The sequence below is a fragment of the Saccopteryx bilineata genome, chromosome 2 (genome assembly GCF_036850765.1).
Source record: "Saccopteryx bilineata isolate mSacBil1 chromosome 2, mSacBil1_pri_phased_curated, whole genome shotgun sequence".
Taxonomy (NCBI): domain Eukaryota; kingdom Metazoa; phylum Chordata; class Mammalia; order Chiroptera; family Emballonuridae; genus Saccopteryx; species Saccopteryx bilineata.
This window is the reverse complement of record NC_089491.1, coordinates 291,055,514-291,078,380: the sequence shown is the minus strand read 5'-3', so window position 1 is coordinate 291,078,380 and position 22,867 is coordinate 291,055,514. Positions and strand designations below refer to the sequence as shown.

The following is a 22,867-nucleotide window of genomic DNA, read 5'->3' as shown; positions in this document are numbered from 1 at the left end:
TTTCTTACTTGTAAGGAAACGAGGAGGAAGCCTGTACCTCTGGGCCAAGCCCTCTGCTCGCAACCATCTTGGGGAGGGCAGTTTTAAGTCTGAGCAGTCTGTATGCAAGGAATGTCCTATAGCAGCAGCTGAGGGAGGGGCTCGCCTCACCGGGCCACCTGCCCAAGCTTGGCACGGGCCCAGAGGGCTCTTCCCTTCCCAGATTCGTGTGTGTGCATGCAGCCACCATGCCAGCCCTGGGCGGACCCTTTTCTGCACACGATGGTTAAATATGGCCATGCACTGCGAGATTGCCCCTTACTTGAATTTTCCCAATATGTTTAATTAGGTCAAGCCTTTTCTGGGAGCAAGCTGAGTCATGTGACCTCATTATTGCATACTATCTTGTACCTGAGCACCTGGAATTCGCAGCCAGCTGGCAAGAGGACGCACTGGGGCCCTGTGCCTCTGCCGAGGTGCAAGCGAAGAGAACAGGCCACAGCGAAAGCATGGAGCCCAGGGAGATGTGGGGGCTCAGTTGTAATTTTTTTTTAAAAAGCCTAGTGTTTGAGGACAGAGGACAGGAAGAAGGTCACCAACATCTGTTTAGTGTCCCTTTTCCACAATTGCACTAGAGGATGATTTAGGCTAGTTGCCAAGGGTCTCTTCCTGCTGAGTTCGTAAGGTCACAGTTCACACAGACCTATCACAGCGCTCTCCGGTGACAGCTGGCTTGCAGACACAGCGGCCGGTGTCACAGGGCCCTGAGATGCCAGCTGGGTCACAGTCACACTTGGAGTCTCTAGGAAAGAAGAAAACAAAAGTTAGGGATGTGTTTCCAAACTCTCTACAACTAAACACAGAAAGATCTAGCGCTCATAAGCAAATGTCACCAACTTAAGCAAATCTTTCCTCTTCAGTGAGGCCTCTCCTGGCTGTCCTTTTCCACACCCCTGCCTCTCCGACCCTTTAGGGACTGATTTGTCTATGCTGGTGCTACTCCACCTGTGGGCTAGGGCAGTGGCCAGTCCATGACTGTTTGCTCCTTACCCCTACATAGAGAGGGGGCTTTGAGCCAGAACGTAAACCAAATTTATCACTAAGCTGTTTGGTTGACTGTTTGGTTCAGTTGACATTAAAATATATATATATATATCATTTGTTTCTCTATTGTTTAATTCAGGGATGTCTGCTTTCATCATGATCAATTCCAACTATATGCTATTTTAGCTCATTTAGTTCTTTTGGTAGCACTTTTCTGGAGGTGTAATTCACATGCTAGGTAAGTCACCCACTTAAATTGCATGATTCAACAGTGTTTAATAGATTCTCCGAGTTGACCCACCATCACTACAACTTGAGAATATTTTCATCCCTGCAGAAAGGAGCCCTGTGCCCTTTAGTAGTCATCCCCCATCTGACCTCCAGCCCTAGCACCCACGAATCAGCTCCCTGTCTCTGTGGCTGTGCCGATGCTGTGGATTTCCTATGAATGGAATCATACGCTATGTGGCCTTTTGTGTCTGGTTTCTCTCACTTAGTATGTTTTCAAGGTTCATCCATGCCATGTCATGCATCAGTACTTCATTCTTTGTACGGCTGGGTAAAATCCCATCACGTGGGTTATACTACATTTTGTTAATCCACTCATCAGTGGATAGACGCTTAAGGTTGTTTCTACTTCTTAGCTATTATATGAATAATGTGGCTATGAACATTTGTGTACAAGTTTCTGTACAGATATATGTTTTCATATCTCGTAAGTAGAATAGCTGAGTTCGGCTGATTTTTTTTTTGGCCAGATTGTCTCAATAAAGTCTTTTGTTATTAATGTTGGCACAATCTCCTCGTCTACATGCAGCCCAGTGCTTTGATTAGTGACTTAGTGCACTGGTCTCTATCATTCAGTCTACAACACAATTCTAGTGTATTTATATCTCCTGGGTCCAAAACCAAGTGTGTCACCTTTTCTCTGCTGCTCAGCTCCTCCTCTGACTGCCCTATGACCCCATCCAACTCCTGCCCAAACTTGAATTTGACTTCTTCCTCTCTGGTACATTCCTCATACAATCGGGTGCCAAGACCTGTCAGGCTTCCTGAAGGCATCTTGCCCAACTCCACCTTTTAGTTCCCAGGTCTCCTCCCGGGCTCAGCCCCTCCGACCACTTATCTAGACCCTGTGACAAACACTATACAACATCTGCTGGTTGCTAAGCGCTGGGCACAGTCAGACATGGGAAGTTCCCCTGTTGTCTAGGAGTCTCAGGCGGGGCAGATAAGTGAACAGCAACGACAATGAAGCAGCTGGCGGCTGTAGCCGAGCTGGGGTACGCTCTACGTGCCTCCTCCTAAGGGCTACAGCAGTGAACGAGACAAAGCCACCACAGGGCTCAGATTCTAGTGGGAGAGACAAACAGATAGACAAGCACGTATAGAAAACAAGAGATTCAAAGTCAGACAACAGAGTCAGGACACAGAGGGGTGGGGACTGGCCAGGGAAGACCTCTGTGAGCAGATTGATGGGGTAGGGATGGAGCCCCAGGAAGCCCAGTGTGGCTCTGGGTGAAGGGACAGGGCTCTAGGCCGAGGGTGAGGTCACTGAGTCACATACACTTGGCTCCTTTGAAGGAGGAAAGGCAGGTTGGTGTGGCTGGCATGCAGGGAGCCCGGGGAGAGTGGAGAGTGGAGAGGAGTCGAGGGGAAGCCTATGCCTGAGGGCAGGGAGGGTGGGGGATCTTGCTGGGTCCTACTGGCCGAGGTGAGCCGTGGTCACTGAGACAGACCATGGCTGGAGGGCTGTTCTCACATGGGTGAGGAGCTGGGAAAGTGGGCCATGGGGACGTGATGCCGCTCAGACAGCCTTCAGCTAACAGCTTCGCTGCAAGTCCCCCCATCCCCAGCCACCCCCACGCCATGCCAGCTCTGTGTCCACAGGCTGGTAATGTGACGTATAACGTCCACTCTGCCTTCTGCCTTCTGCCAGAAAAGACTCTGAAGAGGAACAGAAGTTGGTTCAAACTAACAGAGATTAAAGTTATACACAAAAATTCTCCACTCCAGCCTGACCAGGTGGTGGTACAATGGATAGAGCATTGGACTGGGATGCAGAGGACGCAGGTTCAAGACCCCGAGGTCACCAGCTTGAGTGCGGGCTCATCTGGTTTGAGCAAAGCTCAGCAGCTTGTACCCAAGGTCGCTGGCTTGAGCAAGGGGTCACTTGGTCTGCTGTAGCCCCACAGTCAAGGCACATATGAGAAAGCAAGCAATCAATGAACAACTAAAGTGTCGCAACGAAAAACTAATAACTGATGCTTCTCATCTCTCTCCATTTCTGTCTGTCCCTATCTATCCCTCTCTCTGACTCTCTCTCTGTCTCTGTAAAAATAAATAAATAAATAAAAATAAAAAATAAAAAAAAAGACACAGTGTCATCATATTAAAAAAAAAAAGTTCTCCACTCCAAGTTCATTGGGATAAGAACTGGAAGACTCTTGACTTCCATCTTTGTTCATCTAAAAGGGGGCAGTTGTCAAGGTAAAGAACATGGGCTCCTCAGCCAAATTCTGGGCCTGACTATTATGTCCTCCTTCACCAGTAACACTGGGTGACTTATTTAAACCCATGATATAAGCTTCTTGTCTTCAACATGAGTATAATGGTAATCCCAGCCTCTTGGGGTCATTGGGAGGGTTAAATGAGACAACCCACACAAAGTTCTCAAAGCAGTGTTTGGCGCAGAGTCGGTGCTCAGGAACTCTAAGTGGTCACACATGTTAATAAAATCGTCGTTATTCATGGTGGAGGCAGCAGAAAGGGTGGAGGGTGGTCACAGAGTGCGAAGCTTACAGTAGCCTTTGGTCTTGGGTGCACCCGGCATCAGTGAGTGTGTGGAAGCCTGGCAGACATCGGTCACACCTGTCTCCTGTCACACCTGGCTTACAGCTGCACCGCCCGGAGTTGTCACATCGCGCACTGAGAGAACCTGTAACCAACAACGTAGGGGAAAGGAAAGAAGAGGAAGAAATATGTAATTTATATGATGTTTAGGAAAGCAACTATCACCCTGTGGGTGACAATAAACACTAAGGAATAACCACCACCTGCTGCCTATAGCAACTCTCACATCCTCTGAGTTTCCAGTCTGCCTACCAGGGAGAGTTTTAACAGCCAGCTATGTCTTCTTCAGGGAGAGGAATGGAAATACGATTCCTGAAAGCGTTTTAATGTATGTATCTGCCTCCTTTCAACAGGAAGTACTATGTAAGCGGGAAGAAGTCTCAGGATAGTGGGAGCCAAGGGAGGAGAGTTCTGAGGGGAGTTAAAGACAGAGTAGGCCGGGGTAGTATTCAAGATCGAAGAAAAGAGACCACTTAACAAGAAGAGATTAAAGAGAGTCTGTTTGTTGGGCTGGCATTTAGAGACAGCCTTGCTCACTGTTCTACAAAGAGCAAACAGAGCTAAAAAGGAAAAAAAAACTTTTTTTAAAATTATAATCAGGTAACATTCAATAGAAGAAATACCTCTTTAATATAATTTAGCTGTTTTGAACACAAATGGGTATCGATCTGGGACTCAGAACCATAGTTTTTTCCCCCATTCAAATGAATGGAAATTTTACTTTTGACTTAAGAAAACTCCCTCTACAGTTTTTTTTTTTCCAGAAATGAATTATTTTTATAAGAGGAAGAAGACTGTATTTTGCTTTTGGGTTTGGCCCAAATAGCCCCAAATGTTACTCTATAAAACACCCTTCTGAGGGTTATTAACAGTCATCTCATGAAAATAGGCACTCTGTGTTCAAAAGCGTTTGGGAAATGGTACGTACTAAATCTTTCAAAGATTTATAACATAATAGTACATTCGGTAAGCATGAAGCTTAACTTTTTTAGTGCCAGTGGATCCAAACAGTATTTGACATTCTTGTAGGCAACACCTATTATTATCTGGAGGAGCACCATTTTGCTTAGGACTTTATCTGTAGACCACAGCTCTAGAAGCTGGGGGTCATGAAAAGAGCCCAGGCTTTGAAGTCCAACAGGCCTCACGTTAAATACCAGCTCTGCCACATATTTGCTGATGTCCTTGGGCAAGCTGCTCTTTCATCACTTCTTTGAAGAGAGGACAACAACCTTTACCTTGGAGAGCTGTCGTAAGGCTTTGAGCTAAAATACATAAAGTGCCTAATTTTTTTATTTTTATTTTTTTTTAATTTTTCTGAAGCTGGAAACGGGGAGAGACAGTCAGACAGACTCCCGCATGCACCCGACCGGGATCCACCCGGCACGCCCACCAGGGGGCGACACTCTGCCCACCAGGGGGCAATGCTTGCCCCTCCGGGCCATCGCTCTGTTGCAACCAGAGCCACTCTAGCGCCTGGGGCAGAGGCCAAGGAGCCATCCCCAGCGCCCGGGCCATCCTTGCTCCAATGGAGCCTCGCTGCGGGAGGGGAAGAGAGAGACAGAGAGGAAGGAGAGGGGGAGGGATGGAGAAGCAGATGGGCGCTTCTCCTGTGTGCCCTGGCCGGGAATCGAACCCGGGACCCCTGCACGCCAGGCCGACGCTCTACCACTGAGCCAACCGGCCAGGGCCTAAAGTGCCTAATTTGATTTCCCGTGCACAGTAGGTGCTCAAAAAAGAATATAGTTTGTACATTATCTGTAGGCCTCGTTCACAGGCTCTTACTATGAACATAACTACTTTATGTCATATTTCAAAACTTCCAAAATAAATGCACCAGGTCTTCAAAGTGTCTCCTTAATATAAAAAACACCTGCCCCAGTTCCCATATCATGAGATACTCTTAGGTTCTGGGAACAATTGGGTTTCAAGTCTGCGTCCCAATAAGCATTTTCAGGACTTATGTCCATATCATCCACATGCACTTGAGGACTCAGGAGGGTATTGCATTGCTTAACAAACATCATTTACCCTCGCCCGGTCCTGTGATGTAAACAGCGTGATCCCCGAGGACACTGGGGCAGCGAGTTGACAGAGCATGCCCCATCTGACACAGCAGTGGTGGCAGTGCCAAGATTTGAACCCAGGCTGTCTGGCTCCAAACACCCCTGCTATACTCTACATTATAGTCTTTGATGTCAGCACACCTGGGGCTGGAATCCACACAGCTCTACAACCTTCCACAAGTTTCTCCCCCTCCCCCTCTAAGCCTCTGCTACCCCACTTGTAACATGGAAATAATATTAGCTTCCTCTTTGTAAGGTTATTTGTGGAGATTAAAATAATTGCTGGACAAAAGCATCTAGAGAGGTCTTTGGCACAGAGTAAGCAAGTAATAATGCACGTTAATGATCACACAAGAAGTGAGACATGGCTGGGCTCCACTTCCAACCACCAAGCCGAGCACCTGAGTCTGGGATGGCTGTCCCCAACAGAAGAGCCAGGCTCATTGTCACTGAATGGCCAGTGGACTGCATGTCCTTCCTTCCCATCTCCCTCTGCCCGGCAGCAGGCTCCTTGTCCGCTCTGAGACTAACAACTCTGCCCTCCGGCCAGGCTCTCCTGCCCGGCTCTCCTGAAGAGCCAATTACATTTCTAATTACATTCTCACCGATCATTTTGCTGGGTTGACCTAACTCCAGGAGCTCTCAATGAAGCTGCATATAACCTAAGGGGATGTGGGCTTTTCAGAGAGGTTAAACGCCTGTTAAAATGGAATCATTTTTCTGTTCGTTTTTCTTTGTGAAATTCATTAACTCATAGGGGAGAATTGCTACATCCAAAAAATTCTGGAAGCTGATTCTACACCACAAAGCTGAGCAAATCTGACTTAAACCACATCGTAACTGTGACTCAATGATTTGGAAGCAATTGCTGATCACAACAGGGATACCCCAGTTTTCTATAAGGTTCCCCAACACACTCTATCAGCAACTCATGGCTGGACCCAAATCGGCTTATGTTCAGACACTTTCTGCTGCTGCTATGAATTGATTCCTCGGAGCTACCCCGAGTCACTGCCACGCACCAGGCCACACCCTTTAGATGGGTTAATACAGTGTGTCCGTAAAGTCATGATGCACTTTTGACTGGTCACAGGAAAGCAACAAAAGACGATAGAAATGTGAAATCTGCACCAAATAAAAGGAAAACTCTCCCAGTTTCATACCTATTCAGTGCAGTTCGATGTGGACTCACACACAGATTTTTTAGGGCTCCTTAGGTAGCTATCCCGTATAGCCTCTACAGACTCGTCACTGACTGATGGCCTACCAGAACGGGGTTTCTCCACCAAACTGCTGGTTTCCTTCAACTGCTTATCCCACCAAGTAATGTTATTCCTATGTGGTGGCACTTTGTTATAAACGTGCCAATATTCACATTGCACTCTGGTCACGGATTCGAATTTAACGAGCCACAGAACACACTGAACTTTCCTCTGTACCGTCCACATCTCGACTGGCATGGCCGTGGGATGCTCCGCTGTATACACGGTGTTACGTCATCTGCGCATGCGCACATGCTGCCACATCATCCTACAGAAACTGGGAGGGTTTTCCTTTTATTTGGTTCAGATTTCACATTTCTATCATCTTTTGTTGCTTTCCTGTGACCGGTCAAAAGTGCAGCATGACTTTACGGACACACTGTATTTATCATATTATGCTATTAAACAATTTCTATAAAAGAGGTGAAACAGACACTGCCAAGATAATAGACAATAAGGCCATTTAAAAAGGAAAAAACCCCAACTTATTTAGCAGAACTACTTGTCTTTCCCTCTTCTTTTTTACTAGCTTGTTGTTACTGTCTGGTTACAATGAAGTACACTGTGTGCATCTCTGCAAATGCAGCACTGGGTGATGCACTTAAAAAAACAAAACAACAGAAAAGAGCCCTCCTATGAACCAGCCACCCTGTTAGGTGCTTCCTATTTGTGAATCTTATTTTTTTCTTGTTAACAAAGACACTAACATGCATATTTATTTGTCTGTCTTTTCTGTCAGTATCACTTTATATCCCTAGCACCTAGCACAGCTCCAGAAATAAGGCACATTTCGAACCCCTTATGTTTTAGGAGGTTGGGCAAAGGGGATGGTTGTAGATATATGAGGAACTGTACTGGGAAGAATGCAAGCTTCCTTTGTCCATGGGTAAAGACTGTCATCTGTCAGGACAAGTAATCCTGTGCCTCTTGGTTCCAGAATTCAAACCAATGTGCCCTAAAGAAAACAGTTGGTTCCTACAATCCAGACTTCAGAAAAACACGTTTCTTTTCAGGTTGAAATAGAAAAAAAGACCAGTGTCTGGTAGACTGTGATTGTTCTAGAGGTTGAACAACTCTTTCTTTGCCTATTTGCTTTCCTTCCTCCCTCCCTCCCTCCTTCCTCCTTCTTTCCCTCCCTGTCTCCCTCTTTCTTCGCCCATCTTCCCCAGCTACCTTTGGAGTTACAGTTGCAGGGCAAGCAGCGGTCTCTCTCTCTCTGCCGATAAAACCCGTCTTTGCAGCGCTCGCAGTGAACGCCACCAGTGTTGTCATTGCAGTTGAGGCAGCGGAACCCATTCCCCATCTGCCTGTAAAGTTCCGGATCGAAGACGCACTGCTGGGACCTCCCATTGCAGTCACAGACTGGGGATCAGGAAAAGAAAGACATCGTTAGCAAAAAATACAGAGACAGTTCTCCCAGCTGCTGTATTATTATTAACAGAAGCTATGCACGGGGTCTACAGATTAGTGCCGATGACTTGAGTGCAAGGGGCTGGGTGAGGACTGTGAAAGTTGTCACTTCACCTAAAGGAAGCAGCAGTTACGCAGAGTTACACAGCAGTTACGCAGGGGTGTTACCAGAGAACATGCGTTACCCGACTGTCCAATTCCTCAAAAGTCTTATATTTCCAAAGCCCCATGCAACCCCATAGAGAAATTCTATGGATTGGAGATCTGAGGGCTACTGGTGTGTACACTGTGTCTACCAGCTGGTGGCATTATGTGTTCAAGACACACAACAGCTGTTCCTCCAGCGGTGGTCAAGGCTGAGGTGCTAATATGACGGTCTGGACAGGTGTCTCCACCCCACTCCCTGTGCCTGCATGATCCTCCCAAAACCGGGCATCAAAGAGAACTATCATCCCAGAAAGAATAGGAAAGTTTACCCTGTGGCTCTTCCAAAGAGACTCATAGAGTGACATCTCCATGCAGGACCTAAACAGTCAGTGAGGTAACACATGGAAATACTTAGCGTAGAACTGGACAGCCAGCAGGCACTAAAAAATGTTTCAGTCACCAATTAGAAGAGAAAGACGAGCCTTGAGGTGAAAAGAATTGGAGCAAATACTGGTTCTGCTAGTCTGTTGGGCGAATTACTTGAACTCTGAATCCCAGTTCTTCTCTTTTAACCGTACACACATTATCTGCCTCCCTGAATTGGTGAGAGGGTTTCACAGAGAAGAGAACATCTAGCCCCTCACCTAGGCTGTTCCATTCCGCACTCAGTTGAGACGGCCATTGCCTCAGATGAGAAGAATGCGCTCTGAAAGGGGAAGCAACGTAACCCGGGGGGAGCTGGGATTGGCACCTAACTAATGCCAGCACTTTCTTTCCACCAGGCAGGCTGTTCTATTGGCCATGCAACCCCAAGGAGAGCCTGTTTCTAGAAGTGCCCAGGGCCGTGACTTACTCAGAGCACTGGTAATAACGTCAGCAAATATGCCACAACGTCCTGAGCAGCTGCCCTTTGCAAGCCGAGTCAGGCTCTGAAGACACAAAGGTGAGTAAGTAGATCTTATGAGCTTCCTAACTGACTTCCTTACAACAGCTCCTAACTCCCTCAGGCTCTTTTGGATGCCATTGGATCTAGGGGAAGTCAACTAACGCCTTTCCAGAGCCCACTCTGTTTCTCGAACTTCATCTGCCCACAATACCACTTCTGCATGGGTTCCATTACCCTGATTTAACAGAAGAAACAAACTTAGAGGGAATAGGTATCTTGCCAAAGCCAGACAGCTAAATGGGCAAAGATATTCCCAGATCTGTCCAGTCCCAAAGCCCTTGCCTTTCCACCTTACTCCTACTTCTCAAGAATCTGGTTTACCACTGAAAGTAGGTATTTGTTTTATAAATTCAGCCCCCTCTAAAATCCTTCTTAATCTACTACAATCTCCTGTTCCTCCTTAGACAGTACTGGTTGTTACAGATTATTTTTTTATGGACTTTTAAATCTGCCTCCCTCCCTGTAATTTTTACCATATGTTCTTGTTCTTCCCTGGAAAAACAACACACACACACACACACTCCTACACTCTGCTTCATTTATTTATTTATTCATCAGACATTTATTTCAGACATTGATCTACAAGGCACTGTGTCAGCCAAGTCTTTGAATATCTGAAGATAGTAGCTATAGCATCTCCCCACTACGTCTTCTCTTCTTCAGGTTTATCTGGAGACCTGTCACCTCCAAGACCTTCAACCACATCCCATGTCATGATTTCTAGATGAGCCCTGACTACCCTTCCAAAAACAAACTCTAATTTTCAATATGTTCCCTAATATGACCAGGGTTTATTACAGTGCTTCAAGTGTGGTTTGAACAGCTCAGCTTCCAAGGAGACTAGGTATTTTAATTCCATGGATGCAGCCTAACATTTCATTAAACTTACAGCCTATAAGTTTGCACTCAGTTCAGGCGCCCAGGGCGTTTCGCAGAGCTGGTGCCAAGGCAAATCTTTCCTGATGAATGCTTGCGGAACTGATTTGTTGGATCTCGAACAGATGTGCCTCACAGCTGTTGTGTGCCGTGAAATTTCTAGCGGGTACATCATTAGGCACGCACAAGAAGAGCTCAGTTCACCAGCCAACAGTTCTTGTGTGCTCACTCAGCTGGATCGCCGACAGCCAATGCTCTATTTGGCTTTGGGGAGCAATCTCAAAATAATTACAAACTTTTCATGGTGCCTTTCTTATTCAGAACACTCTTTTGGTTGGTAATAGTTAACTTCATAAGAACAGCTCGTGATATATTTATTTAAAGCAATATTTTAAAAATAGACAACCCTGTCATTATCTTTCTTCTTTTTTTTTTTAATCACCTCTCTCTGCTCCTGCCAAAGCTCTATTCTGAAAGAACTGTGTTCTTCCTCTAAACTCACAGCTTCCCTAGGAGATGCATTACTGTTCCAGCAAGGGAGGTCTTCCACTCTGAAACTTGCTCAACAGGTTACAATCTTATTTCGAATCTACCCTCTTCTCTCTCAAACGGGTTTCCGTTAAAGCCCAGGGTTGTGCTTGCTGAGTGGGAGGACCTATGGGCCTCAAGTCCAGGGAGTGCATCGGTCTCCTGAGTCTGCAGTCTGGTAATTCCACGAAGACGTCTCTCCCGCCTTGTCTGCAGGACTACGAAGTTACCAGACTGTGCTCAGCGCTTAGCTGTCCTGCAGTTGACTCAATACTGAGTCTTCTAAACACTCATACCCAGAAAATGAGGTGAGAGAGTTTGTCCTTTTGCATAGAATGACACTTTCTGTCAAAATGCATTTGACCTATAGTCTCTCTCAAATCATCCTCTAAATTTAGACCAATTCCGGCCTGACCTGTGGTGGCGCAGTGGATAAAAGCGTCGACCTGGAAATGCTGAGGTCGCCGGTTCGAAACCCTGGGCTTGCCTGGTCAAGGCACATATGGGAGTTGATGCTTCCAGCTCCTCCTCCCCTTCTCTCTATCTCTCCCCTCTCTCTCCCTCTGTCTCTCCCTTTCTTCTCTAAAATGAATAAATAAATAAATAAATAATTTTTAAAAAAATCACCTTTAAATTTAGACCAATTCCCTTAAAACCAATTATTACTCAGTCTTACTACTGAGAAAAAAAAGGTTTATGTTTCAAATTCTGGGTTATCTCTGCAACTGGGCTTAACAAACGGGCCTCATGCAGCTTGTGCCCAGTCTTCCTCATCGTGACCAGTTTCTGCCCAACCACTATCATGGCCACACTGGCTGTCCAAGGGCACTGCCAAGCTAGAAATAAGGCAACGGGGAACAGCGGGGACTCTGCTGAAAGGGCTAAAGAGAGAAGACGCATGTCACCCCCAGCTGATCTTGTCACATAGAAATGATGCCCTTTATAGTCAGCATGTCTATTTATGTCTTTAAAGAACATAAAAATCTGGCTTTGGGTATGAAATGTACTTATTTTTAAATATTGGCAAAAAATATTTATTAAAATTCATTTCTGCAATGAAGCCGGGCAAATCTCTGCACTTGACTCTGCTCTTCAAACAGGCAGAAAGCACTCATGCTTTAGAAAAAAGGAAAGTGAAACCCTAACATACAGTGTCTGGTCCATTGTAGGTACTTAGTTGCTTTTTAATGAACAAATGAATGAATGTTCTCTTACACTTTAGGAAACTCCTAGAAGTGTTTCTACCACTCAAAGGAACCCACGTGTCCCCACATGACTAGATACGCTTTAAAAATACAAACACGGATATCTAGCAGATACTCTCCTCCCTGTTCTTGGAGGGGAAACTTTTCTCCACAGAAGCCCAGTCTAGAGAATAGGTTTTATAAACTTATAATACAATGATTTATTTAGATTAACAGACCTAAATACAAAGCTATAGTACATTTTAAACAAGAGAAAATTCTAAAAGGTTTTTATTATTATTAAATTATTATTGTTACTATTATCATTATTATTATATCAATACTTTCCTTCACTTATGTTTAGGCTTGTTCAATCTTCCGCCTACTATGTTTTAATATTCATTTTGTAATCTGTTGGCTACTCTTCCAAATTCTGGGCCAAGTTCATGAATATGTTCTCTAAGTTCTATCAGGAAGGCCAGACACCAAAGCAGGTGATGGGTGTACAAAGATGCAGGTTTTAGACATTTCCCTTTCGTCAACAGTCCACTCATTTGTCCATTCATTCAACAAATACAAACTGAGCAGTTACTACCTGCCAGGCCCGTTCTAGGCACTGGGGATAAAGGGGTATACAAAACCAATAGCTGCTCCAGCCCTCAGGGAGTTTTCATGCAGGCTGGACAGAAGGAAGAAAAATAAAAAGTACAGAGAGAGAATACTGGGACAGTGATATTTGTTAAGGAGCAATACAGAAAGCAGTGAAAGGAAATAAAAGTTAGGAAGTGAGTGAGATGGGTAAGAAAGGGGGAACTGAAGCGTGCCTCAAGCTGGTTTCTTATTTTACTTCTTCTCTGATACGGGTCTGTTCAGGATCTTAGTCCATTTATCTACCGGGCACCATGTTTTCCTTATAAATTATCCCGACCTACTTACATAACAAATACGTCAAACTATATACCTGTCCTGTTGTTGCAGATTTTCTTTGGCCCTCCTGCCAGATTCCCGTTCTCCCCAAAGTACCTCATTGATCAAGTTTGTTTCACCACTTGGTATTCCTTTCCCTCCTCCCTCCCTCTGTCCTCAATGAGTTGTACACACACTTCCTTCATTTAATAAACATCCCTCCCAGCAGTGAGGCCGCACTGGGTGCTCAGCCACTGGGAGTTCATGACGAAGCACGATTCCAGAAAAGGGAGCTGCTAACGTCTTATTTTGTCAAAGTGTTCCACGTGTATTTACCTGATATATACTGGGTTTTCTCACCTACTCATCACATTATCCATGTTTTGCTTATTTCACCATGGACAGCCATGGATCTGGGACCTGGCCTTAGGATATGCTTATACCAGGAAATTCGGACACCAATCAGACTCGGACCCCGGAGAGACCCGAAGCCTCACAGGGTCTGGGAACCAAGGCAGGCGGGGCTTTCTCCTCCTCGCTGCACTCTTGTGTCATGGGGGCCAGGTCCCTTCCATTTCTCTTGTTTGATTGTTCATGTGTACGGTACTCTTTCCAAACTAAGGACCTCTCTTCAAGAGGTCTCTGTCACCTCTCTGTCCCCTCAACTCCAAAGCCCCCAAATCCCTGTCTCTGTCGGCCGGGGTTCTCTCCCCAGCTAAAAGAATGAGAACCATCAAGTTTCCTCACGCCTCCCATACACACACCTAAAACCAGGTCCTTTTACTCAGATTTTCACTTATGTTCTTCAGTCTAGTAAAGCGTGGGTAGTAATTGTGTCTGTGCCGTATGCTCTGTCTTTGGCCCTTAGGTGTTTATTATAATAACTGTTACAGCACACGTCGCTGAGCCTTCAGGTGCTTCTCAGAAAAGGCCACTAGGCAGCCAGACCTAGGCCAAGATGCAGCCCCAGAGAGCGGGGAACGCTCCTTCCACAAGGGAACAAGGGGTGCGGGACCCCGAGGGCCACCTCACACTGCCACCCTCACTCCGACACACAACTCCAGCGGGCCGGGCCAGGAAGCGCAGGGCCAAAGGCTGTTTCCAAGCTGCATCCTTAGGAGAATGGAAGGAAACTGAAAAGGTTTCCTTCGTTGGGACTTGGGGCAAGGCCTTGAAGGCTGCCGTCCATCCAGCCCCCATTTAAAATTTTCCATAGGAAACGCTGCGAACAATGACGAGAACTTCAGACAATTTGGCATACCTTGGATCATTTGTGTTAAGCGGACCCTCTTTCTATTGTTCTGAACTTGAAAAACACGCTCCACTATTCACCCAGGTGATCTAATTGCCATCTTCATACAGTTCATGGAATCATCGTGTTTTTAGTGTTCTAACAGTAACAACAAAATTAAAAATTCCCACTGCTGTCAGATCCCTGCGGACGTGGCTCTGCCGACCTCTGCAGCACACAGACCCTCAGGGGTGTCGGGTGCGCGCCAGGGCTCCTCCTGACCCTTACCTTTGCTACTTCCCTTGCGTCGGGAACTACCTTCCTCCGCCCTCCTAAAAGTCACACGGCAACCAGAGCCAGCTTTTTAAGAGCATAAGTCAGATTGTGTAGGATCCCTGCTGGGACTCCCTCCTCTGAATGCCCACAGGACTCCATGTCCCCTCTCTCCTGGCATGTCACTTTCTTGCCCATGTCATCACTATTTGTTTACAGGACTTACTTCCCCTCTAGCATTTCACATATTTGTATCCTCACCGTACTTAACACAGCGCTTGGGAGAGTGACTGTTGGATGGATGGATGGATGGATGGATGGATGAAAAAAATGAGTAGAAGGAGGAAGCAAGAAATGAAGAAAGTAAGTTTGACTCTAAAAATTGCTAATCAAGAACCTGAACATACAGAAATCTCCCAGGAGTCCAGAGACCCAATATGAAAATTTTTCAACACTATACACAGACTACATTGTCTACATATATGGCATTCAGTGTAGAAAAGCTAATGTTTCAAAACATACTCCCCCACACACACTGTCCAAATCTACAGTGAAATGGGAACAAAAAGAACTGTAAGAGGAACATAGTACTTTGAGTAAGAAGGAATGTTTGAGACTTTCTTCCAGGTTGCTGCCTCCACCAAATGCACTATTTCTGTGCCAGGACTGCCTGCCCGTCTGTGACCCGTGAGCCAGGAGCTGCGAAGACCGTCTGCCTGGCAACTCACAGGGCAGCAAGCCTAGGGCTGTGCAGGAGGAGGGGCAAAGCCATGAGGCAGGCTTGAGACCATGAGATCAGTTTGCAGTAATCTTGCCGTCTTGACAGGTAATGTACTTGGCTGGTGTGTGGGACTAGCTCACGAGCTAGGAATGTGAGCGTCAGGTTTGAACTTGACAATGTGTGCTGGCTGCTATTACGTAGAGCTCTGCAGCTCTCGCTTCCATTTCGGCTGCGCGGTGCACTAATTCTGATCCAGTTAAACAGCAGCAAGCTTATAAAATAAGTTACCTGTAATCCCCAAGTGGATGAGTCCAAGTATAAACCATCCAGAGATGACACTCAATTCTCTTCCTTATTTAGAAGGAAGGTGTGTGACCTGTGGTTTCCATTCTAGCATCTTGTGCCCCTCATTCTCTTTCAGAGACACTGAATCTTTTCCTTTCCTTCCTTTTTGAGACTTTCTTCTTCCCTTAACTATCACAATGCCATACTGTCAGGCTTCTTCTTGGCTTCTGGCCTTGCCCCCACCTGCATGCAAGTCATTGTGACTCCTCTTCTAACCCCAACTCTAAATGGTGATGTTCCCCAAGGCTCTGTCTTAAACCTCCATGACTCTTCATTCTAGAATTCTCATCCAAGCCAAGGCCTTCACTAACCATGAGAGGTGCTGACATGCCAAGATTCTTCCATGGCCCCGACTTCATTCACAGTGCCAGACCCTCACAATCAGCCAACCATTCACATTTCCAGCTCGTTGTCTCAAAAGCCTGCTGCACAAAATTTGTTTGAAAGCAAACTCGTGGTTGTTGTCCTATCAAGTCAGAAAGCTAGAAGCTATCCTTATAGGTTCTCTATCTTTCTCACCTGCCCATATTTTATCCACACCACATTTTATTGATATGATAGGTCAAGTCCATCCCAGTCCACCTCCTCTGTGGCCACTCTAGACCAAACCCCAACCATCTCTTACCTGCCATCGCTTCCTAACTGAATTCCCTGCAACTTCCCTTGCCTCCCTCCACTGAGTGGTCAGAAAACCTTTTCAAAATACAAATTTTCTACTCCCTCTCTGCTTAAAACTCTGGTGACTTTCTTCTTCTTCTTCTTCTTTTTTTTTTTTTTTGGATCAAGACTGGAATTCCTTAACAGGGCCTGCAGAGATGTCCCTGTTCCAACCCTACATACTTTTCCAGCCCCATTTCCCATGACACTCCTCACTGAGACCTCTTTCTCTCTCCCCCATTCACTTCACTTCTACGTCACCATCTACCCTCATGCCCCCTCCTACTTTACATTTTTGATCCGTAAAGAAAAAGTCTCATGGTGGGGAGAGGTGAGTTGGGACTAAGAGTCCAGACAACCCTTTTCTGTTTTGATTGTTCAACGTAGTTACACTGAAAATTGAACATTATCTTATATTCATTCCCTTTCGTGGAGTCAAAGAATTAGCCTCAGGGAAACTGACATCCCTTTTATGCTCAAAGACCACAACTTACACGTCCGGGTAAGTAGCTAGATTGAAAATGACGAATAAAATTAAAGTTGAGAACAGTATGTACTTTTTAAAAATGTGACAAATGCTTAGTTTCAGAATGAAAGCAATGATCGAAAGTATCCTTCAACAGCAGTCTATTCTAGTGTACTTTAAAATTAGTTTTCAAATACTCAAATTGCACATTACTTACAAAGTCTAATGCCAGATACACTCCTGACATCTATCAGTTTGGTATCAAAAGCATTATCATCCTGTTTGCAAAAATCAGGGTCTCCATATTGGGGTGATCGCTTCGTAAGTTATATAAATATCTAATAACTGTGTTGTACACCTAAAATGGATATAATATTGTAAGTCAACTGTAACTGAAAAACATTTTTTTAAGTTTATTAAAATTTAAAAAATTAAAGGCTCTAAATCTGAGATACTTAAGATGACGAGATGAGTATTTTTATTATGTAATACTAATGTGTGATGATCGAAATGCTCTTAAGTATATTTTCTAGTTTTAAAACGTCCTACATGAGATTTTTCTTTCTATGGTTTAATATGGTTCTCAGCTTGGGTAAATACTTCGGAGCTGATAAATTGTACGGTTTAATGTGTGACTGTGCCTCCGGTTTGAGCTTTTGACAGTATGTCTTCTAATTAACGTAAGAGAACTAAACTGGTACTTTCCTCGCTAAGATGCTTTTCACTGAACTCAGTTTTCTCTCCCACATTTCTCACAGCTGCTTTTTTGTAGCTCAAACCCCTGGTACCACATCCTGCCTGATTCTGCTGTTGTCGGGACATGTAAATGCCCAAGCAGGGTAAGAGGCTGCAGCAGGAAGTGCTCTGAACATAGGGGCACAGAGGTCAGGGTTCTAATCACACAGGCCACTCTGAATGATGACATATGGACAGTTCCTTCCAATTCTACACAGTCTAAAGTTATGGGGCCAATGAAACTCAGACCACCACATTTTTCTTTGGACAGGTCATGGCTTGTAAGGAGTCACCTCTTTTCACTGAGTTTATAGCATATTTTATTACCCCAAAGACTTGGAAAAGGCACATGCGGACGTAGATAACTCAACCTAGTGAAGACCATGCCTGGAGATCACACCTGGAAATGTCTTCCTCTAACTCCCCACCAGGGTCTGGGCAGCCAACAGGAAAAGGAAAAGGAAGCCCCAGTGAACAGGGACGTTGGGGACACCAATTTCTGGCTGACTGCAAAGAAGCTGAGGGCAAACTAGGGGTCTGAGGGTTCAGTCTGAGTGGGTTGAAAGGAAGAGAAGAATAGGTCACAAGAGACACAGAAGAGCCTCCCCTCCTTCCCCATCTGGCGCCCTCCAGGGCTCCAATGCCAAGCCAGCTGGTGCCAGTTACAGCACAAGGATGCAGTAATGTCCAGGTAAGGGTTCTGTATGAAAGTATCCATCCTCCCGCAGGTAACCCCACACACTCTGACCACAGAAATAGCAACGTCTGTATTTGTCGGAGTTCATCTATAAAGACAAGCACTCCAGTTCAGAAAGCACGTCTGACTGTTACTCAAAGAGCATCGTGTTGCTGGCGCATTTTCTACCTGGCCCAGTAACTGTGTCATGTGCCCCTTCACTAACCAGCTGAAATGGAGAAAAGTAGAGAGTTCAGGACAGGTCAAAGTGACACCACAACGAGGACCAAAAGGACAGAAGTTGTATAGGAGGCATCTGAATAAAGAAAAGTTTAAAAGGAAGTTCTGATTTGTATTGAAATTTTGGGCACATATATTCCATGTAGTATTTCAATCATCTGAATCTGTGTTCTGTTGGCTCCTTAAAAAAAAAAAAAAAAAAAGATACCTAATAAGTCTCCCTCTTTAAATCTTTTATTGCTTTTAGGAACATCTTTTTGTATGTGGAGATTAGCCATAGATTTTTTGCTACACTACATCCCTTCACAAAGATACATGCATTTAGGTATATGCATGCCTATTACACACCATGATAGTTTCCAATTTTGACAAAAGAATAATAATCCATTTACATTTACAATGTTGGAAAAGTATGTATGGAATGCATTTATAACATCTTCTTTAAAGATTCATTTCTAAAAACAGAATCCATTTGAAAACAATAAATTAAAACTGTACTGCTTAAAGTCAGAAAATAAATTAAATGGACTTTTAGGAGTTTAACCATTTTTATATATCCATAGTAGAAGTAACAAATATTCCAAGAAGAGATTGGTCCTTGACACCCTCACGAGAGAATGGAAGCCATATGTCCTGTATCTCATAGGGACAAATGTGCTAAGCTCCACTGTCATTTTCCACGTCAGGTCTGTGACTTTCTCTCTGTCCCCACAGATCTCAGTCGGTAAAGATCACCTCCTACCATGTACCACCTCGATGAGGCCAGAGCAGAAGCTTGGCTCACTGTTGGATGCTCTGCTTGCAACAGACCCATCTGTTTGAGATGAGAAACGACCTTTAAACATCAGGAATCTCCTTTCACCAAAAGCAAAGTGGGCAGTGATTTGAAACAGCAGTATGCATAAAGATTACATGGTCAATGTTCTTGCGATAAACAGACGTGACCCTGAGAAACTCCAAACGTTATACAATGGTTTCCAACAGGGAGAGGAAAAGAAACTCTGGCCACAAATATGCATCTGTAGATTCAAAATGTCAACAGTCATTGCAGAACAATGACTGAGAAAGCTGAAAGGCTGATTGCTGTCCCTTAAACTGTACTTTTCCTTTTTTTAACAGAGCCACTTGTTCAACAGAGGGAGAAAAAAAAACTTGGTTATTTAAATCTGTTCTGTCAGTGCCCCACAAACTAGAGTTTGTGCTTGTTTTTAACCTGTTCTCACATTTTTGAAGAAACAGCCTCTAAAATGATTTACATACACAAACAGAGACTTCTGAGTGAACAGGACACAGATGTCCGACCTGGAGACGTATGGCATATTCTTAGTAGTGGATCAAGATTCCATTAAATCTGAAATGAATTTAAATAACTCTCAAGAATTAGAAATAAGCTGAGAAGGTAGCTCGTTCCAGAACACTAGCAGAAGAGGCTGGTCCTGTGACCACCTGTGTGGCTCTCTTCAAAGCAAGTACTTTCCTGAGCCTTGACCTCCCTCTCCATTTTTACACAAGGGTCACACATGCTGGATTCCAGCTCTGCTATACCCACTGTGAGAATTCGGACAGTGACTTTACCTCCCTGGGTGTCATTTTCCTCATCTGTGACATGAGAGGCTTTTGTAGAGAACCCCTAAAACCCACTCTCATTTAGTTCCAGGATTCGTAATAAGAGAAGAAAGTGGTAAAACTTGCAAACTTTTTTTTGTAAGAAACCCCCCCACCTGATCAGGCGGTGGCGCAGTGGATAGAGCATCGAACTGGGATGTGGAGGATCCCGGTTCGAGACCCCGAAGTCACCAACTTGAGCATGGGCTCATCTGGTTCGAGCAAGGCTCAACAGCTTGGACCCAAGGTCACTGGCTCGAGCAAGGGGTTACTCAGTCTGCTGAAGGCCCACAGTCAAAGCACATATGAGAAAGCAATCAGTGAACAACTAAAGTGCCACAACGAAAAACTGATGATTGATGCTTCTCATCTCTCTCAGTTCCTGTCTGTCTGTCCCTATCTATCCCTCCCTCTCTGTCTCTGTAAAAAAAAAAAAAAAAAAAAAGAAAAAGAAAAAGAAAAAAGAAACCCACACACACACACATAAGATTTGGATACTTTTCCCAAAGTTTAAGTTAGTGAAGGAAATGATTTGGCTTCAATTTAATTCTTTTTAGAATATGGCAATCCAGATTCACATAAGAAATACAAATAAAATCTGGAAAAGAAACAGTTGGAATTCTGTAAATGGTCCAGAACAGTGATTTTTCTTTCCAATTGGAAGGCTACAAGAATTTTTAAAACATGCACTACCTATTTAGACAGAGGCACTGACCTCTTTTCACTTAGATTGCCAAATTAAAAAAAAATGACAACGGCCAACACAATAGCCATCTAGTGGGAATGAATCAAAATTATACCTATTTGTTGTTGTTTTTTTGTCAGATTGACAAAAAGTATCTTTTTTGGTGTGGCACAGAATTTTGGTAGTTAGTTTATGTGTGCCGTGAGATGAAAAGGTTGAAAATCGCTGGTCTCTCTTGAAGGCCGAAGAAGTGTAGGGGAGGTAATGTATGCCTTCGCTCAACTGATCTCCACCTCTCTTCCAACCCCGCAGAAGCGGAGGACGTGAGTCCTTATGCCAGTCGGTATTGGAGGAAGAACCATTCTTTCCTTCTTTCATAATAGTGACATAAGAAGCCACGCTTGTTGGGGAGGCACAAACACAGACATAGAGTCACCCACAGACACAGAAAAGACTTAGCTTTTGGCTTTGGATATGATTCAAATATTACATCATGTACCTGGGGGTTATATTAGAACACAGCCCAGAAATGATTCAGTCATCTATGAGGTTTAACTTGTGACTAAATTAGAATATTCCTGAATCCATGGGGTTCCTATTTCTACACAGGTAATAGACAATTTGAGTCTTGTACTTGCAAGTTTCTCTAGGGGGGAAAAAATCAGTACAGTTGAGCCACTAAGAACTTGAACAGGACAAATAATCCCAGGATATATTCTCAGGATTGACACGTTAATTTCATGCTCCTGGCTTTCCCATAAACATTGATCACAAATCAACATTCTTCCTCAGGTTCTTGGACCAGTGGAGCTAAACCAGTAGCTAGCTACCCCCAATTCAACACACCCAGAATTTAGCCTACGTAGATTATTTCTAACTTACACTTCAGTCCATACTTCTGTTTATTATACACTCTTGAATATATGGTAAAGGTCTTCATTTTTCTATTTTTTTATCTCTCAGGGGGAAAAAAGGTCACATTTTAAGTCTTTTAACAATCTGTCAGATAGTAGGGCTTTTTCTCAAGGATTTTATTTTTAAAACTAAAGGACTGTTTGGGGAAGACACATTAATTTGACATGACCTCAATCAATGCTTTAGATACCTATCAGTGAGAAAGAGGCCAAGATAGTGAACAAAATTCTCATCGTCTTAGTTATCTCACAACTGTCAGTGCTGACAGTTGTCATAAGTCAGCCTTTCAAAATGATTACACTGTGCAGAGCACTGTGTACGCTGAAGGACAATTTTTAAATGTTTTGAAAACGGTGTACTTTCTGGGCCTGACCTGTGGTGGCACAGTGGATAAAGCTTCAACCTGAAGATTGAGGTCGCCAGTTCAAAACGCTGGGCTTGTCTGGTCAAGGCCCATATGGGAGTTGATGCTTCCTGCTCTTTTCCCCTTCTCTCTCTCTCTCTCTTTCTCCTCTCCAAAATGAATAATTTTTTTTTAAATCTTAAAAAAAGAAAAGAAAGAAATGGTGTACTTTCTAAGGACAGCATCAAAAACAGACTCCAATAGAGCTGTATCCCAGGTTGCCTGTCCGCAGCACAGCAGGAACTGAATTGAAGTGACTTCGGGAAAGCTAAAGATGAATGGCAAGAACCTGATTCGAATTACTGCATGAAATGTAAATGAACTAACCAATACTTCTAAGTTATTAGTTTATAAATTATGTAACTTTGTGTAACTAATTACTAAATTAAATATAAAGAGACATGTGACCACTGCATCTATATTGCTAAGAATACTTAAGTAATTAAGTATGCCAAATAATTAAGTTGGCCAAATCCTTTGTTTTATTTTATTTGGTGGGAGGAGTCGGGAAGAACAGAGAGACCTTAACTATTAAGGAGTGAAAGACCGTCTTACATGGGGTCATCCTATATTTGGGCTTATTCTAGAGAGCAACAGATTTGCTGAATCGGATGTGATGAGATTTGGTGGCTGACAGAAGGCAAGTAGAAGACATGATATAAAATCTAGTGTTGAAATTCCAACCTGCTTCGGGTTCCTGGTTCGATTCTTTGT

The 22,867-nt window shown here is 44.2% G+C and overlaps 1 protein-coding gene across 3 annotated transcripts in view; it reads right to left on the bottom strand.

The window, feature by feature from the left end:
• Positions 1–22,867, bottom strand: part of LAMC2 (laminin subunit gamma 2) — a 69,915-nt gene that overhangs the window by 27,172 nt on the left and 19,876 nt on the right. For all 3 annotated transcript variants that reach the window (XM_066261311.1, XM_066261310.1, XM_066261312.1), the window contains 3 exons: positions 8,378–8,566; positions 3,826–3,961; positions 683–781 (listed from right to left, as the gene is read on the bottom strand). In XM_066261311.1, the coding sequence (XP_066117408.1) occupies positions 683–781; positions 3,826–3,961; positions 8,378–8,566 (424 nt within the window). The remainder of the gene's footprint in view (positions 1–682; positions 782–3,825; positions 3,962–8,377; positions 8,567–22,867) is intronic.